The sequence below is a fragment of the Ambystoma mexicanum genome, chromosome 10 (genome assembly GCF_040938575.1).
Source record: "Ambystoma mexicanum isolate Mex_15411 chromosome 10, UKY_AmexF1_1, whole genome shotgun sequence".
Classification (NCBI taxonomy): Eukaryota; Metazoa; Chordata; class Amphibia; order Caudata; family Ambystomatidae; genus Ambystoma; species Ambystoma mexicanum.
In genome coordinates, this window is record NC_090932.1 from 298196803 (window position 1) to 298216949 (window position 20147).

At 43.6% G+C, this 20147-nt stretch overlaps 1 protein-coding gene across 1 annotated transcript in view; it reads right to left on the bottom strand.

Moving 5' to 3' along the window:
- The window catches only part of MYO7B (myosin VIIB), a 1466289-nt gene that overhangs the window by 334528 nt on the left and 1111614 nt on the right, over nucleotides 1–20147 (bottom strand). Inside the window, exon 36 of the mRNA XM_069617875.1 lies at nucleotides 14460–14587. Within this exon, the coding sequence (XP_069473976.1) occupies nucleotides 14460–14587 (128 nt within the window). The remainder of the gene's footprint in view (nucleotides 1–14459; nucleotides 14588–20147) is intronic.

Sequence of the window (20147 nt, forward strand, 5' to 3'; positions counted from 1 at the left end):
AGGTTAGAACAATCACCCGCGGTGGAAGAGGGAGTTGGGGGAGGGGGATGAGCAAGCAGCCAAAAGCGCTGGAACAAGCCCCATCTCTAATGATCTCCTTTTATTTTTTCACTACAGCCATTTGCCCAAGGTTAAAAAGCATGTATATCTGTTGTATTCCAACTACTTGTTGTTATTATTAATACACAATCTTAATATATGGAGTTTTCAAAATGTTATTTACCAAGATCAAACTTGTCATTACTGGTGCTCTCCTTTAATATTTTGTGTTAGCTCAAATGACTGATTCATCCCAAGCAAACAGCCAAAAACAGCATTTCTCAGTGGCCAGTGGACTTCGTAAAATCAAATATTAAGTAGGGTCTCTAGTGTGGCTATCCCATGCCCATCTGTCCCCTCTCACACACGTACAACAGCTCTCTGAACGTTCATTTCTCCATTAAGGGCATAACAGGACTTGCATTCTTAAACCACTACATATTACACAAAGTAATACAGAGTTCATCAATGCTCTTAATATAATTATTATTATTGTTTCACTCTCCTCATTGTTAAAAAAAAATGCATCTTAGTATGTGGGGATTCAAAATAATCCCCCCCTAAATAAAACTCCACATCACGAATGCTCTCCTTGGATTTTTATTCCAGTAAATTAACTGTTTCAGGCCACATAAAATTATCATCAATATACAGATATCATATAGTAGATACATAATTGTTTACGTCCATATTTGGGGAGAGCTGGAAATGGCTTAGAGGTAATGGTCAAGTGCGAAAAGGTCACAAGCCCCCCTAGACGGCCTTTTACGCAATGTTTAGTTTGGAAAGTGATCAGCCAAAAACAATAATTTGCACTGGTCAAATGAGTACATAACACAAAACACTCATTTATCCAGACAACTCCAGCAGATGCTAACATTATTTTATGGTCCAATAAACTCCCCGTTTGCTAAAAATAAATGTGTGGCTACCCAATGCTCATCTGTCTCCTACCTCCCACACTGCATCTCAGGCTAGAAGTCGCAGCTAATCAACGATGAAGGTCATTTTAGATTGCAATTATGGGGGCAGCGTCAAACAGGCACACAAGCATTTAGGCATGCATTATTATCAACATTGGTGAACCACAGGTTACAATTCTAGCATGGCAAGTGATTAGCCACAGGAGCTGTGGGTTTGATTCTCCCAATGAAGTATCTAATTTAATTAATTATCTATCCCCTCTATAAATATTACTACAGATGTTTTTTTTCCAGTATGCCCCAATAATTTGCCAGGAGGTGATTTGCATCGAAAAACTCATAGGACTACTGATAAATGAATAACATCGGGCGAAATAGTTTTTCAAAGATTAGTCCACCCATATGTGACCAATGCTTTTTTCCTTCAATTTCTTTCCACAATATTAATAATTATATTGTTTGTGTGTGGGACATTGTGCTTCTACTGATGCTTGTACTATAACTCATACAATTGTTACTCCCTCATCTTGCTCTCTAGTGCCATCCGGTAACAGCCCTCAATGGTAATTTGACCTTGAAGTGCACCCCAAATAAAAAGGTATGGCTGCCCAGAAAAATGCTAATCCAGGCCTTGAAGGTGAAGCTCTGCCATAGCATGCCAATGCTGGATGGTTGTTTTTGATAGTCGCTGCTCAACAGCCCCTTTAGAAAACACCACTGCCTACCTTGAGCTCCCCTCCTCTCTTGCTTACGCCAGAGGACTTCAATTCAATTTTAATTAAAGGGGGAGAGACATCTAGTGCCACAGCAATAAATGGTACCATGATTACCTTGCATATTCGCAGTCACTTGGTAATCTGACACCGCTTGACAAGTGGTCGCTTTGTATTCAAGAAAGTACTGTAGGAGCACAAAGCAGACCAAAACAAAAGAGGTGATGGCTGGATGGTTTCAAATTAATCGTAATCTCTGGCATTGCTCTGAGCAACCCGCAAGACCATTGTCTTCGCCTATTAAGCCATTAGAAAAGGGGAAAGAGCATATGCAAATGAGGCTTGGTCCCATCCCAAAAGGGTTAGTCCAACCCGAACTGGTTGGTCACATCACTTCTGCACGAGCATCCCCAAAAAAGTTTCAGCCTTGTTGGGCCGTGGCACAAACGGTTGAACAGATATCCAGTTGCCGCTGCCACATCTACGTTCCTTGATTAAGATGTACAATTTTATGTTTTAATTAAAGGCCATTTTTAGACGATTTCAGCCATAACAGCTAACGTATAAAAAAACAATGATAGTGTGGTGCAAACTCAGTTCCAATATCTGATCCCTTTTCAAGTCAAGTGTTCAAACCTCTACAGTACCAAAGCTGTGGTCATGAAGTACTTACATGTATTTATAACCTTAAGAACAAGATGGTATGTCAATATGTGACTGGAGCGATGTAGGGAGTGGTACTGAATGCTTAATCTGCAGGTCAATATATAAAGCAACATGTTGGGTATTGCTAAAGGCTTGTGCATGTACAGTGCTAATTTTGCCTTTTCCCACCCTGTGATGAGACTAGAAAGATGCAGTTACTTTACTTTGAAGCATATTAGAAGTGGCAAAAAGGGAATCCATCTGTTTGAGGTTGCTTGCCAAGACGCAGGGTATCATTTCACAGTAAAGGGTAGACTGCATGCAACCCATATTATAAATGTATTTGACAAGTACTGTACGACTGGTGTGAGAGAACTTAAGTATATGATGAAGCTTTTTTTAATGTAATCTTTTTATTAAAGTTTATCCATTTAAAAATTGCCACACATTCATGCACTTGCAACAGCCTATGGATTGTAATAACGTACCTATTCCTTCTCTCCCGCCATCCCACAACTAAAAGCGTTTACATTATGGCAAAGGTATCTTCTACAGTGTTATCATCCAAGTCGAATCCATCTGGCATTACTTTCATCTACAGTCCTCTGTACTTAAATGTTACTGTTTTACATAATACACATGGGACAGCCGAACATTTACATATGTGGTTGGGACAACGTTCCACGACTCCCTCTCCCTTTGCGTTTCATCATCCATTACTAGGTTACTCATGTGGTCCAGATCTATTTGTATTTGTATTTTATTTATTTATATAGCGCACCTGGCCCAAAGGCATCTAGGCGCATTTCTTGAAGTTACAATCTATGTGCATGTTTTCACAACAAATACTGAGCCACTTATTCACTCTACGTGCCCCAGTTACTGTCAAATTCTCAATGTTGGGCAGACTCACAGGGGTCTCTACCGTTTCACATAAGTTTAGGCTCACAGAGCCTAAACACCTGGGGTGTCATTTGTCTTGTATTGCATGCCTTCTTTTCATATGTAAGTTTTAGAGAGGAGATCTCCCCATAACCCTTGGTCCGGGGGAATTTCCGATTTCCTTCTGAGGATAATAGCCTTTCGAACTCTAAACAACATGATATGTACCATTTTTCTCACCATGCTATCCTCATGCATTCCACTATACCAAATCCCAAAAATGTGGTTTTGGGTGAATTTGTCATGGGCGACTCTTGTATTCGAGATATTTTTGCCAATAGCCCAGCCCAGAACGGCTGAATCTGTGGACATGTCCATAATATGTGTCCTATTGTACCCAACTACCCACATCTTCTCCAACATTCACGATTTCCCATCAGTTTCATACTACATAGCCTGGTTGGACTATAGTTTACACGTTGCACCAATTTATATTGTATCTCCCTGTGCTTTAGATTAAGTGATAATGTATTAATAAGTGTGTATGATGTGTATATATCATTGGTATCTATTGGGATTTCTAGATCCTCTGCACATTTAGTGGCAAGTATACCATTCCTCCCTAAATTATTAGTGATACGCAGTGTATAAAATACCTTAATCCTAGGGAACTCATCAATGTCTCTGATCAGTTCAGATTTGCAAGGCAACATGTTTCTTGTGTGTGTGGCATAAGAGGTGTGTGCCCTCATTAATTAAACTAGCGCATTAGGCATTAAACCCATTTTATCTCTGACCTCTAGGAATGGTAATGGTGTGTCCCTGTGATACAGATCCATAATTTGGATCGCGCCCAGTCCATTTCCTGTCTTAATTTCATCCAGTCGCACAAGCATAAACACAATACTGCCTGTATGCTGAGTCATGCAAAGGTGTTGTTTACATTTGTCCCTGTCAATCAAAGCATTCAGTGCCATTGGCGTATCGTATTGCCTAGCATGGGATGGGACTTGATATGTTTCAGTAGCTTCTTGCGTGGTATTGCAATAATCTCCTGCAGTGTTTATGGGCGCATTAGCTCAAGCTATGCCAGCATCCAGCTGGTAAATCTTCGTCATTGAACCATCTCTTAACCCAGACCATCTGTGCCACCAGACAATCCCTCCAAGATGGAACTGCAAGCCCTCCATCGCTTTTTCCCACCTGTAGTATTGTAACGTTGAGCTTCGCTCTCTTATGGAGCCATATACATTTCCCTATTTGTCTTTAGATATCCTGTATCATCAATGTCTGTGGAGGTAACGGGATCACCCGTGCCAAATACACCAGTTTGGGCAAGGTATTAATTTTTACCACATTGATTTGACGCCGTAAGTGATGGTGCCAAAATGTTCCACTTGGTAAAGTCCCCCTTGATACTGATTAACATAGGCAGGCAGTTAAGGCGGATCACTTCTTTAAAGCTTGCACTTATCCGCACTCCCAGATATTTAATCGCCTGTGTCTGCAGTCTGAACGGGGCAACCCATCCTGGAACCCGAGGTATATCTATTTGCAGTGATATTGCCTCTGACTTTTGCCAGGTAACTTTGTATCCTGTTACCGTACCAAATTCTTGGAGAATAGTGCATAAACCTGGAAGAACACATTTACCAATGTTTAATAGCACTTGGTCGGCATATAGTGATATACGATTTTCACTATCTACCCTGGTAATACCTATCAAACCGTCATCTGTTTGTATTTCCATAACCAACGGTTCAATTGCTAATGCATTAAGTAAAGGCGATAAGAGAAATGCCTGTCTCATGCCTGTAAATAGTGAGTATGCCCCTGAGGTGTGTCTTAGGTAAGATTTTCTTATTTATGATAAATCTTCCTGACCTGTGTCAAGCCCAGAACTCTTTGCTTTGACGTGGTAAATTTTGTACCTTGTCCCTAGGTGAGTGGGAATCTTTTTCCCCTCTCATCTAGTCTTTTAATCTTTTCATGGGTGACCTTTTTGTGTCACTCCATAGTGCGTGTTTGGATTTATAGTTCCCTATAACTTTTGGGCTTAGGCTGGGTTGCCCCTTTGGGCTTCCCTTTTTTGAATTCTCTTTGATGTACCTGGGCGAACTACTGTTCCAAAAGGGGTAAAGTGTGTTTTACATCCCCTTTACATTTATTTTACCGAACCAGCACACCCCACCTTATTTGGAGTGCTGTGGAGATACACTGTATCCCCTTTCTTACTTACCTGGTAACATTTACGGTACAATTGCAAGTTAATTTGAATGGATGGTAGCAGTGAAACTACTTTTTGACTTTTAGTCATTATTACTCCTAGGCTGTCATATCAGCCACGGTAATGCAACGGAGGGCCACCATTCTTCTAGAATGGTGGGTCCCTTTCTTTTGTCGACATTTATCATTTGCTTGTTGTTTCTGAGGTCTTCTGCCATTCTAGGCAGAAATGGTTTTGGTTGAAGTTTTGTCTTCGGCAGGCATCCTATGTATTCCCTGTCGAGGCTCCAGAGAGTCTGAGAATGAAGCGAGGAAGGAGTCCAAAACTCTGCAGCCCTGTGTCTTTCACCTTGCATGAATGGAACCAGGTCCCACTGGGAGGCTGGCTGTCCTGATTGGACAGCCACACCACCCCTTTCTGCAGGGAGAGTTTGCAGAAGTTGTGCTGTAGTTCCTGATCCTGGAAGCTGCTGACATGTCTGTCTACCGCTGGAACCAAATCCAAGGAGGAAGATAAGGAAACAATGTCTGTAACCATTTCCAGCGACCGGAGAGCCTGCTGTGTAACCTGAGCCTGATGTAACCCTTCCTTCCAAGCAACCTCGGGTCCCGAATGCAACGATTCTTACCCAAAAGCTTGGTTGGTGAGATCCACTAGTCTTGTGAAGATACACAAAACAAGCCATCCCTGGACGTGTTGTGACCTTGCTGGGCTGCAAAACCCCAATACCAGGGCACCTCAAGCCTGAGTTCGGAAGTCCGATTTCGCCCAAAACTTTGGTGGACTCCTACTGGACCTCCAGAGACACGATTTGAATCCCTGAAGTCCCCTCATCTGATTGCAGGACCGAGAGAATGCAGAGAATCCGACCAGTGATATTCGTTCTTCATAAGGTACCTGTAAAAGGGTGCCAAATCCACAGAGCCACGAGAAGCTATAAAGAATCCTTTGCTGGAGGCCTCCGCTGTCCATGACTGCTGCCAGTTTTTCTTCAGTGTCCATTTCTTCAGTCTACAGACCAACACCCAAGGACCGGATCCTGTGCTGTGGCATCCTGAAAGCATCCACTCAGAAGCTCTTCATTCTGCTGAGGTACTGTGTTCGCTTGGGTAATACCTACCTTAAGTCTTGTTTGAATCTTGTGAGGCTGAGTGGGTGATACAAGTGTTTGGGAATTTGCCCATACCATTCGCCCAGGCCTAATGCTGGAACGCATATAGGGAGCCTTCTGTGAAGTCTAACCCTGGAGCTAATACTTACCTGTTGAAGAAGATATCCTCTGGAACTCCGACATTCCTGCACCTGAACCCTATCCTGACCTGCCTACAGCTGGCTTCTAGACCATTAGGGTCCCTCGTCTGCCTCTGAGAAAACTCATGCTATAGACTAGGGAAGGACTTTGATGATAAGGCGTCTGTCAGGGAATTATAACAAGTGTAGAAGTGCTTACTTGTAAATTAGTTAATGCTGTAAATGTATCTCTGAATACAATAAGTTACAAAGTGCCTAAAAGTTTATACATACCTTTAAGCTGCTTGTTGCTCCTTTAAAAAGTATAGAAGTTATTTTACTAGCTTTGAATTGTGGTTCACACTTCTAAAAAGTAATAGAGTTGGTGGAGTTTTATTATTTCTAAAGTGAATAAGTGTAAAAGCCTTCCAATAGGATTTACCCACCTTGATTAGCTGCGTGCTCTTCTGAATGTGTGTTATTGGGTTTTTCTTTCCCTGATCTGCTTTAGTGCATTTCTAAAACAGTCTTGGAGTTAATACTTGTCTTTGAGTTGCTTGTAGCCCCTATTAAAAGTATATGAGGTTCCTCACTTGTCTTGAAATACATTGAGCCTCATTACGACCCTGGCGGAATGGGTTAATGGGTGCCGCTAATGGAGGCGGACCCGTTAAACCCATTCCGCCTCATTACGAGGTTCCCTCGTGGGACCCGGTAAGGGCGCCTGGTAAAACCAGGCGTCCTTACTGGGTCACGCGAGGGGACCAGGGAGCTAACAACGGGCCGGTCGTAATCGGCCCGTTGTTAGCTCCCTGCACCCATTCCCATGGAGCCCTACGGGGGCTCAAATGGGAATGGGGAAGGTCCGGGCCCTGGTTCCCTGAAGGAGGAATTACCGGGCCCTCCAAACTTGGAATAGCCCGGTAATTCCCCATTCAGGGAACCCAGACCCGGTTTTGGTGGCAGCCATGCCCTTATTAAGGGCATGGCTACCACCAAAGTCATAATGAGCCCCATTGTGTCTTCCTTAAATCATTGGGTTATGCTTTCTCTGAACTGCTTTAGAGCACTTCTAAAATAGTCGTAAAGTTCCTACTTAGCCTCGAACTGTATAATACACTTCTGACAAGTATATTTGGTTACTTACTGACCTTGAATAGCTGCTGCTCCTCTTAAACTGTAAGTTTGCTGAGATAAGTCAAACAAGTACTTTTACTTGTCTGACTGAAGTCACTCTGTGTGTGGTACATAATACATTACTCACCTGTTGGGCTGTGCTATCCCTGAATTGCTGTAGTGTATTCTAACATAGTTTACTGTATGTATACTTACTTTGAGTAGCTTTAGGCCCCTCTCGGTAGTATACAAGTTAAGTTACTCTCTCTGAAATGTGTTCTAAGAAGTAACATTGGTGTGTAACTGTATCCATTCAAAAAAGAAGAAAATTACTTGTAACAGTGTTTTTCTAATTAAGTCTAATTAAGTGATTCTGAAAGTGAATAACATTGTATATTATGACCAATAGGGTCTACTGCCCTTGAATTTCTTATATTATTCTGAAAGTATAACTAACATGGCTTTACTCTCCAAGAATAGCTTAATGCCATTATGAATGTGTTATAGGTTTGACTCACCATGACTGCTTATTGTAATCTAAATAAGGTTATACTTTGGTTTGTATACCATAGGTATTGAGTTGGTTTTTCTAATTATGCACATATGATATGTGATAGCACTAACCTTTACCAAGATTTATCTTGGCCTACATGTATTTATAATAAATCATTATTTTTACAATACATGGGGCCTCATTACGAGTTTGGAGGTAGCCATGGTGCTACTAGCACCATGGCAGCCTCCAAACCAGGCTCCATTACCGGGTTCCTGCAATGGGGACTTACCGGGTCATTCCGACATAGGAGGACCTGGTAAATCCTCCTTGCAGGAACCATTCCCCATTCCCATTTGAGCCCCCATGGGCTCAATGGGAATGGGGAGGGAGGTAACAACGGGCACTTACAAGTGTCCCATTGTTACCTCCCTCTTCCCCTCGCGGGACCCGGAAAAGACGTCTGGATTTACCAGACGTCTGATCCGGGTCCCGCAAAGGGAACCTCGTAATCAGCCCTGACGGAATGAAGGGGGCCGGTCCCGTACCGGCCCCCTTCATTCCGTCAGCGCCAGGGTCGTAATGAGGCCCATAGTCTTTCAGTGTTTCTTTGGATCATATGTATGCTACAATTTATTTGTACCAAAAATAGAGCCCTGACTCCATCCTAAGGTATGCAAGGCTGCTCTGTCTACGCTGCCAAATGTTCTCAGGTGGTACAGCCTTATACTAAGAGTGGAGTTTTGTACTGCCTCAGATATGGTTTTTTGAAGCCCTTAGTTGAACTTTAGAAAAACTGTCCTAACAGTGTGCCCATTAGTGTCCACCGTTGCTGTGGGGCCATTGTATAACCCCCACATCTGGTCCTGCATTATCTATCGCTATCCCAACCAGCTACTACATCATCCGCAATGACAGAACAGACAAACAAGGTGGAGGCATAGACCTCATCTACAAAGACAATCGACCTCTGCACCAAATCAAGTCCCCCCAGCTTCCTCACTGAGAAGCGTAAACTCCACTCTCTCGGCAGGAAAATTGCAAGTTGCATGTAAACATTACAAAAAGACTATTCAATGCAAACAAATGCTATTTTTCAGACAGTTGCTTCCCCTATCTCAAAATAACTAATTCAAGTTTCAGATAAGTTAAAGTTGTCTGAAGTGGCACACCTCCATCTGGCTATCACAAAAACAAATGTGATACAATGGTAACAAAATCATACTAGGATTGTTCAATCCCGTTCCATCACTTGACTCATATTTTCTGCTTTGGCATCTACTACACACTCACAGCTGAACCATCCAGTAAACAAAGCTAAACCTTTTTCAGTCCACACAAGACATTGTCCTAGCCAATAAATAAATAATGTTCAGCAAAAAACATTGAATCCTAACAGTACCCAGCATATCATATCATATGTCAATCTAGCGCTTGCTTTCTCTGAGCTGTCTCTCTTCCTCTGTCTCACTCCATCTCTGTTTTATTCTATGTGTGTTGAGTCATGTTGTCCGCTCTACATTTGGCAAAGTCATCCTGCCATTGTGGACAGCTGCATGACCAGATGACTAGAGGGAAAAAATAACTTTTTGGGCAGAGCATTTTGCTCAAAAACAGCTATGAAAAAAAAAAGGAAATAATGTAATTGTACTTACATTGTAAACACTCCTGTTCCCAGTGCAGGACCAGAACAGAGAAGGTAAGTGGGGTAGGAGCGGGAGGGAGTGCATTCTCTGACAAAAAGAGTTGGGGGTTGCAGCAGGGGGCTTACCTTGTTCCCCACAGGCGGAGAGGGCATCCTCCAGCCCTGAGGGGTAATGCCCCCGCTCTGAGCCTTCCCATTAGCTGGGAGGAAAAAGTCACACCCCTGCCGGGTACTAATATATAGTAACATTTTGTAGTAGTAGGTATTCCCGCGTGCGGATTTAAATCCCAAGTATTGGAAAAGTGATGACCATCGAGAAAGACATGGTGAATTCATGTGGCGTACCTTCATAGGTAAGGATTGCATTTGCATTCCAGTCATTTATCCACATAAAGTCATTTTACTATATCATTCAAATATTTCTTGATTGACCATTTCAATCTGTTAATCCATGCATATGTTGCATGTTCTCAAAGTCCTGGGAATATGCTATGCGTCACTCCATGTGCCCAGTCTCCAAAGGGTGGTATACCAAAACAGACCACGGGCAGGGCAAAGGAGGAAGTACAGACTGCAAGAGGATGGGTCAGCTTTAGCGCAGTAGTCATTGTTCTTCAGATTTAGCAGCTGCACATAGAAGAGATAACACATCAGCCTTCTTGTTCTTTTTGATTATGATGGGAGCAAATTCAATGAAAATGAAGAGAAAGCAAACATGGAAATGGTTGAAACCATTTGTGTATAAGTAGAACCAAAAAGGTGAATGGAGTTGTGAGGTATTGCCATCTGTCAAGGGTGTAGAAGGCCAGGCTTTTTTAAATTTATTATTAACTATCAAAAAGTACCCATTCTCTGAACGGGTTCTGTAGACAGACATGATAACACTCTCATGCTATGTTGAAAATCAATGATCCTGTACATCGCTGTTACGATTCACTTATCGCTTGATGTGCTTTGGACCCTGAAGTAAACTGCACTGAGAATGGAAGCATTTGGCTTGCTGACATACCACGGAGCAGACATTGGGGGAAGGCGAGAGTTGGTGTGCTGCTTCATACTAGAACCTTCTGTGCTCTCTTCCCACCTGTTGCCTCACCCTGGTGTGGTGAAGTTCGTTGCAGTGCATTGTAGTGCAAATACCTCGGAAACCGTGAGTTTTGTCCCTTGTGTCGAGACTGGTCCGTCTACGACCACATTGATCTTTGCCGATTACAGGCAACTGTCTCATTTGTGAAGGTGCTGAAATCTGGGGAAAGAGGTGGGGTGTCCAAATGTCATGTAGCCAGTAATGTCCAGAGGGTCCAAACAGGTAGCTATGCAAAGGTTGGTGCAGGTTGGTGAAACGTTATGGAATTGTATAAGGAACAACACTTCGCCAAACCACAAAACCCACAAATGAATTTCGACTTTTGCTGAAATCCAGAGAAAGTGGTGTGGTGTCCAAATGGCATGTGGCCAATAATGTCTGGAGGGTCCTAACATGTAACTATGCAACATTTGGTGCAGATTGGTGAAACAGTGTGAAATTGTATAAGAAAGAACGATTTGCCAAGCCACACACCCACAAACAAATGTTGACTTTTATTAATATAGATTAATAATATGAGGCAGGTAATTCCATCTCAAAAAGTGTGATCTGCTAACCAGATCTCCCTTTCATAAGTGACATCCCAAAAGCGTAGTATACACCTGTGCCCTGTTTAATCAGAACCCTGATCAGTAGTGCCTGCTCTCAAGTGGCACAGAGCAGATTCAGCGATCGCAGTGACAGTAAAGTGACAGTCAAGTCTCTGCATCGCAGGTGCTGCATTTAAGACATGTACCCCTGTTCCTAAAACAACATATCTATGAAAGTTACTATGCTGATGGCAGTTGTACACTTTATATATAAGCCATACCTGAATAAGGGTACAGTGGCTAGCACCTCTCACACTTAGTACAGCCACATCAATCTGATATCATACGTATGTCAGCAATGCAAGCCCAGCTTTGCTGTGGAAGGGTTATGTGTATGCTGATTAGACAGACTGGCACTGCCAAGTAATGCCTCTCTCCAGTAAGCCACCCTCCCAACAGTAGTTGGCCTGGGGAGAAAGAATCAAAGGGCACACCCATCCCAAAAGTAGTAGCCTCACAGCAAGGTGCTGCATACCAAACAGGACTTTGATGACAGGGGGAGGAGGCAAATTTAGTGAAGACGGGGAGCTCAAACCAGTTGGAGAAGATGCCACCATCTTGTTTTCTCTCTTTCTCTCTCTTCCTTCTTCTCCTCTCTACTTTCTCTAACAAAAAGTACTTAGGGTATGATGTCATAAGATAAAGTCTGCTTAACCCAAGGATAGTGATTGGACCCCTAAAGCAGGCTTACTTTAGTCAAATAAACTGTAGACTTTTGACCTTAAGAGAAAGGGTCTCCCATTACTTCTTTGATTCATCTATGAACTTCAAGCCTTGTATAAGAATTTGTTTGGAGCCTGTTGGGAGAGCAGTCCTTTCCAAAGTCCTTTAGTTGTGAGGTAAATACAGATTGTTCAAGGGAGAGGGAACCTCTGCTCCCTAACCATTCCCAGAGCACATTGGGGGTGTCCTGCTGCTGGAGAAAGACCTGCCTGTCTGCCATCCACAGTGCAGCCCAGGACCTCACAGTGCTCAATGACCCCATCAGGTATGTGCCAGGCTTGCCCATATTTGGGAGCCTGAGAACAAGGACTACTCTTGCCCGTGAGAGCCTGGAGTTAGACTCACAGCTTCTGAGAGCCAAGATAGCCAGGATTTGAGGGCATTCAACCCCATTCAAATCAACCAGTCCCTCTGGAGCTGCCTTTGGCACTCACCGTCCCTTGAACCGCAGTACGGCATTTTCAAACAAATTCACTGCTGCACCCGCTGAAGTGCATCACTGCTCATACAAAGTTGCATCGATGGACCTTCAACCCTTGAACCACAGTTCAAACCTCCAGCCTTTTCGTTGTTGATCCCGTCAACGGTCGAATCAACCTTGGTATTCCTCACAAACCGTTTCCTTCGAGCACAGCATTGAACCGATTCACTTTGGGCATCCTGAAATCAGCATGTCTACTGTCAAACCTCGACTGTCAAACCAAACCTGCTGATCTCCATGATTCGCATCACCCGAGCATCTCTTTGAATCGCAGCAATTTTCCATTGGCCCCCCCCAACTCAACATTTTTTTCTCCATATAACAGTTTTATACATTTTTCAACAAAAGATACAATTCATCATCACACAGCAGTATTATTGTTATTACCCGCATTCCATACCCATATATGTCAGTTACCATCAAATCCACTGTCTGGACATCTTATACAATACACTTTGTCAATTCCCTTCTTCCCATTTGCACCAGGTCTTTCCAGCCTTCTCAGGACACCCCCTGACCCGTACATATACGTTGTTCCATGGCCACACACATATCCACATCATTAACCCACTGCACAAAGTGGAGACTTTTATGGGACCCCCACAATTTAGCAATGTTGCACTAGAACAGCCAGTTGTTGTAGATAGAAAGAGCTTCTCATATCGATTAGTCGGTCCTTCCTCTCTGATACCCACAGTAGCAGGTTGGGGTCTAGCGGTAGCTCCCTCCCCAACACTCCTGCTAGTTTATCACAACATAATCGCCAGAAATGCTGGATCTGGGGGCATTCCCACAGGATATGAAGATTGCCATCTGGACTATCGCGACTGCCGCCTTTGAGTTCAAATCGAACCGTCAGCACAGCGCTTAGAAGCGTGGTTCACTATTGTCAAACCGCCAAGAACAGCAAATGTACTATTGCCTGATCACTACCTCTAGCACGGAAGAAGTCAATTCGTCACAGAGGTGTAATGACAGCTACTTAAGGAAATTCCCCAGGAAATTGAATCTCAGCAACAGAGTTCAGTATGAACACACACACAGCTGAGTTGTTGAATTGATAGCAAGAAACACAGCAAACTATTGGACCACCCTAAAAGCTACCAAGGTACAGCCATAAGCTGGGAGGATAGCTCAGGGGCAACATGCTCGTCTTGAAAGCAATAGGACGCGGACCAACACAGGTTCGATTCCCGGGTCTGCGCTTAGAAACCTCTGAGTATTAAGCACATTACAAATAACCAATTATAGTGATTAGAATGTACACATTTTGAAGATAGCATCCAGGGTGTGTCTTTAACTGTGAATACAACCCTGAACAGGCTGCTCAAAGGGCAGCTCATCCATGGCAAAAAGCTACCTTGATGTTGTGAAAGCAAATGATGTGTCTAAGTAACAAATCCGGGTGCGCTCTACCCCACCATATGAGACTGAGTAAGTTACCTTTTCCACCCCCCATAATATCTCCTCCACTATAGCCGTGTCTCTCTGTACAGTGTCCTTCGTACACTTGCACTCTCTGTTCCCCTCTTTGAATCTCTCTTTCTGACTCATGGCATCTATTTTCATAACTCACTGCAAATCGCAGTGTCTGTCTTTCTCAGCCTATAGGCATCTCTCAGTTGTAGTCAGTGCAGTCTATGTCCAGCACAGGGTGGTCTGTACCTGAAATACGTTTGGGCGAACTCCTCCAGTGTGTAGGGCTTTACTTCCACCTCCTCCTCCTCTGACTCTTCTGTTTGGGAATTTTGCTGCATGGATCTCCGTTGGTCTGGAGACATCACCATCAGGCTCTGCCAAAATGAAAGGAATCAGTGAGGCTGGCCACAAAGTCTCAGATGTTGCAAAGAAACAAATTTAATTTTGCAAACTGACACAGTACGTGAAAAAAGGAAATGTTAACAAGCCACAAACTCTGCTGAGGCACAAGGGAAGAGAATTCATTAACCACAGACTCAATGATCTAGAAACATAAATGGCATATCCATGCATTCTCTAAAGGCACAACTAAAGAGATGACATCAAACAACACACATGCCATGATAAAAGACATACAGGAAGGTAACCAGGAGGTACAAAGAAATAAACAAAAGCAACTTGAGGAGGTGGATCTAAGGAACAGCAACTTATCCCAGGGCAAAATGATGGATTGAAAAAAAAGACTGCAAAAATACCAATCCAAAAGCAAAGCAATACAACTAGCCATACACGTAGCCAAAAAGTAGCAAAAAAAAGTATTAAAAAAACCTGAAGTATGTCTCTCGAGAAACTCTTTTATATTTTGTGTTCCAATGTCCTTTCATTAGACGTTTCAGAGCAAGAGACATAACACTGTAATGGAGTGTAGAAGCCTAAGCTCACAAGACCATAAGAAAGAGTGGTTTTGCCCAGTCTTAGACATCAACCCCCTCCTCTGCCATTCCTATCTAGTTAGGGAGAATCATCATGTCTCCACTTGCGAGCAGAATCTAAATCAGGGCCTTGATGATGAATGAGCTCAATGAATGAAGGTGTGTTACACTGTTAAGCACTAAGATAAGAAGAATCACTGCAATGAAATAGTTCACCTATACCAGCCACTTCGATCCTATAATGGACCAATCCCAAGCCTGAGTTAACTGAGTGTGGAAGCAAGCCATCCAAACAACAGTCTAGCCTTATGTATTATCCAACATTGCCTGATAAAACTATGTGTCAGTTCTAAATGTAAAAGCCCAAAGCTTGATATTTATTCATTTATTTAAGGTGCTTATATAGCACTTTTATCCAAAGCGCTTTAAAAAAGAATTTGGTACAATAAAAATGGAAGGTCAGTCACAGTAGAGACCAGGGATCAGAGACCAAAAGAGTACACATTATTCAAGAGTAGGAGAGATAAAGTAGATGAGAGTTGAGATGTTTTTTAAAGAGAGACAAGGGCAAGAGCGAATTTCAAAGGGGAGCGCATTCCAAATGTTACGGGCAAGAAGCTAAAATTAGCGAAAGAGAGAGGCAGCGCAAGGCTGGTGAGGAACAGAAAGAAGAAATTGAGAAGACCAAAGATTCAGAGTGGGTTGATACAGAGAAATCAAAGGTAAATAGGGGCAAGAGCATGGATACATTTGAAGACAAGACAAAGAAAATTAGATTTGCAACAACAGTGAATGGGGAGCCATTTAAGGCGGGCAAGATAAGATGAATTGTGTGCATAGAGATGAAGACCGAACAGAATCCTGACCGCTGAGTGCAGGATAGAGTGAAGGGGAAAAGAGACAAAGTAAGGTAGGTGAACATAGATTGAGGTGCAATAATAGATGTGAGAAGGAACCAGAGATTAATGCAGCGTTTTTTTGGGAGAGAAGGGAGCAAAGGGCACATTTTCCTGATATTAAACAGATGAAAAAGGCAAGAGCAAGAAAAAGACAAGCTATGAGTTTGAAGGGAAAAGGTGGAGTCAAAGATGACTCCCAGGTTCTGTGCTTAAGAGGACAAGGCACGGTGCAGAGGAGCAAAGTAAATAGATAGCAGGGTAAGAGAATCTTGTAATGAACATGTATATTAGCTAAGTGGTAGCTATTAAAGCAACATTTTCTCTGAGAACACATGAACGCTCATTCCATTTGGTGAAAAATACATTGCACAGAATAAATCGGAAATGCTATTCCACATGCTGTGCAAACAATGATATTGGGCAACAATATGTTAATGTATCCTATTTCCACTGTGCTTGTGAATTCGCAAATTACTATCTGACTGGGCCAACCCATGAATGAGTGGCACTAAACTAGTCCTTGGGATGAGCAGAAGCAATGCAGCCAGGAATGGACTTGGCACTCTTACACTCTGAACATTTGACTCCAGAAGTGAATTTAGTAGCGCAAGTGCTGAGCAAGCTGTGACTGTCTCGCTGTCTATTCATGTTTTTTTCCTAGCTAGCGTTGTCTGTACACTATTATGCTTTCATTCCTGGGTATACAGCGCCACTATTTGAAGTCTCAAAGCCAGTGTTATTTCTTATGTTTACTGGAGCCTATAACCAGTGGGACACATTAGTCAATACTAGGTTACTGTTTTTGTTTGTTCCTTGCAGAAATACCTGATTACTTTCTCCAAGGCTCTTCTCCCTTCCACTAGCTAGTGACCCTTAGGTCGGATCACACTTGGCATGGATACAGTTTTTAATAGTTACTGCCTCACGTAAGGTCTACTGCCCACCCTGGTCAGTGACCACGTTTTTGCTGCTTAGTGCACGTTGCTCACTGTAGGTAATGTCCCAGCCCATAGTGAACTTTCCACCATACTCATGTATTCCACTGTAATGGGAGCCAAACTTTTGCACAGAATTAGAAAGAAAACAAATTGCGTCAATTCCTTCCATGCTTGAATTTGCTGCCTTGCGTGCACTCTGGCTTTGCTAATCCGTCCTTCATTACTCCTCTTTGCAGATTGAATTGCAGGTGCTCATCCACATTTTATGGGCCCTGAGGTAGAGTCATTTTGAGGGTAGGGTTCTCTGTACTAGGCGTACACAACAGTTAGTAGCGTGTACTTACTACTATGTCCCAGCACCCAATGCTCCATACTCAAGGGAGATAACTAAACCTATCCATAGCAAAAGAGGAAGAGAACAAGCAAGCAACAAACAATGTTCTTAAGAACAGCCTGGCCGACCTGTAACAGCCCTGCACATTACATCAAAAAACACGTCTATGAAAGGTCTTTGAAGAGCATGAGCAGTAATGCCATCAGCATGCAAACCGTTCTTCGGGGTAAGTTTCTTGACCATGCAGCACTCAAGGAAACATGAAACTATCTAGCAAGCTATAGTAGTCTTACTCTTTTTCTGAGAATAATTGGCTGGTATTCTGAGTGCTTGACTATCTTTGTGGGCAGGACCAGACTGGCATGCAATTGAGAACTTCTGTGGCACAGCACATAGATCTAAAACATGACTGTAGACTCACCTGAATAGGCCCATCCCGCAGAGCCAGGGATGTACCAAAATTCGGCTTCGAGTAAGTATTCGGCCGAATTCCGGCTGAAAATTAGATATTATACTTAATTATCACTCGAAGCTGAATAGTTTCCCCTACAACAAATACATTAAGTACTGCTTTGAAGTTGTGCCTGGAATCATTCAGGCATGTCATGTTTATCCTTTAAAAGGATCATTAAACAAATCCTGCTGTCACTTTTTTGATTGAATACAGGCAGAACAAAGGTGTTAAAGTGCAAACAAAGTCCCTGCCTTTCATGCTGGAAAGACAGCCTTTCATCTGGTGGTTTGCTGGGGAGGGTGAGCTGATGCATAACTCATAATTCTTTGACTGGATCTCTGATCTCCTCTATATTTTGCAGTTGAAAACCATTGAACTGAAACAATAGCTTATGAAGTCGCTATTGGAAGTGTTATTTTCTTTAGGCGCTTATTAATTTGCTGATGACCTGTGTAAGAAATCTGAAGATTACAGGTTCCAATCCCACAATTCCCAATCCAAATAATATAATTAAGTGGATTAATATAGATGTTTCAGAAATAGCGGTAAGTTCTTAACCATGTGTAAAATAGCTCAGGAGATAGTTGGCCTGCAGCAAAGAAACATATTCAACCTGCAAGCCAAGGTTATGCAATGAAGGTGCTAATTCAGTGCCAGGCAGAGAGCCGCATCTACCAAATGCGGGAATAAGGGGGATAGACCAGCACACCTTCAAGAGAGGGACAAAGGGTCACTGGAAGCTGTACCCAGCCCCGGGGACCAAGCTTGGAGGGGGACAAGTGGGGACACACTGTATACATTCCACTTTCTTCTTCTCTCCTCACATCACAGACCTTGCTAAGAAGGCCCACTACCAGCTGCACCACCTCAGAGGTATTCTTCCTTTTCTTACTTTCCCCCAGAAGCTCACTGTCTCCAGAGCCCTGGTTCTCTCTAAACTGGACTACTGCAACAGCCTCTTTCTCAATCTGCCTTCCACTACTCTCTGCCCTCTAAACTAATCCAGACCAGGACTGAAAGACTTATTATTGGCCTCAAGCCCAGGGACTGTATCTCCCCAGCCCTGAAATCTCTCCACTGGCTCCCAGTGACTGCAAGGATCAGGTTCAGGACCCTCTGCATCATCCACAAGGATTTCTGAGGCCACAGCCTGCACTATATCCAACTCTCTCTCCCAAAATACCTTTCTTCTCGAGCCCTTCGCTCAGCTACCTCCAACTCTCTGAGGGTCAGACGCTTCTCCAGGCAGAGTGTGGGGGGTATATCTCTCTCCTGTGCAGGTGCCCCAGTCTGAGGCCTCCCTGACCCTCTTAAACCTGAGCCGGACCACCTGAAATTCCAGAAGCTGCTCAAGACCCTCATTTTCTCCTCTGTTTTCTCTCTCTCTCCCCTGCTGCCCTACCTGTCTGCTGCCCCGACTGGTTGCTTGGCTACCCCCAGAGTCTCACTGAGTACCAAACTCCTCCATGATCAGTCTCCCCTGCACTGCCTCCGAGCCTACTGTTTACTTAGGGGCTGTAACTGTACACTCTACAGCCCTCTGCCTCCTTGCACTTACCCAGAGCGGCGCTGCCCTGGCTGAACTTACTCAGAGCAATGATGCCCCGATTGCACTTCCCTTCCCTCTCCCTGGCACTTTCCCCTCTCTGTTCCCCCTGCACTTTTGCGCTGTTGCACTTGCACGATCTGAATGACACAAGGCCTAGTAAGATCGTTTGTCTTGTCCTCCCTCTGTCTTCCCCCCTTGTCCTGTCACGCCTAACAACACTTGTGACAAGGCGCATTATAAATGACATATCATATCATATCAAGCTGTACCCAGCCCCAGGGACCAAACATGGAGGGGAACAAGGGGGGGGGACACACTGTATACATAACAACATGGACTCAAGGAAACCTGCTGCATAAGTGCAAGGAAGCGAAAACACAGATAAGCGCTCTGCCTGGGGATGCCATAGGTGGGCCTTTCACAACAGGCCAGTGTGAACACACAGCAAATACGCAGCGGCCGAGGGGTGGGGGAAGCTGAATTATGGCTCTTTGTCCCCAGCACGCTGCCATTGCTGGGAACAGCACTGGACGATACAATCAAGGTTGGTGATCCAGTCCCACGGTTACTCGTGGCAGCTGGGGAAATTGACCTTATCCGGGGAGGCACTCACATAACACCAAAGGCGGTTTGAAATCGTGAATAATGATGTGGAATAAAGGGACACTTCGAGAAGAGCCAATCAAATGGTGAGATTTGATGTCCCTGAAAAGCAACAAGTAAACCGTGTGTCCACAACAATGTTTGCCAGGTTTATCATCGGGTAGGTGCTGTGTGAATGTCTCCCTTCCCTTAAATCAGGGTGTCTCGTGTTCCTTCCTTTGTGGT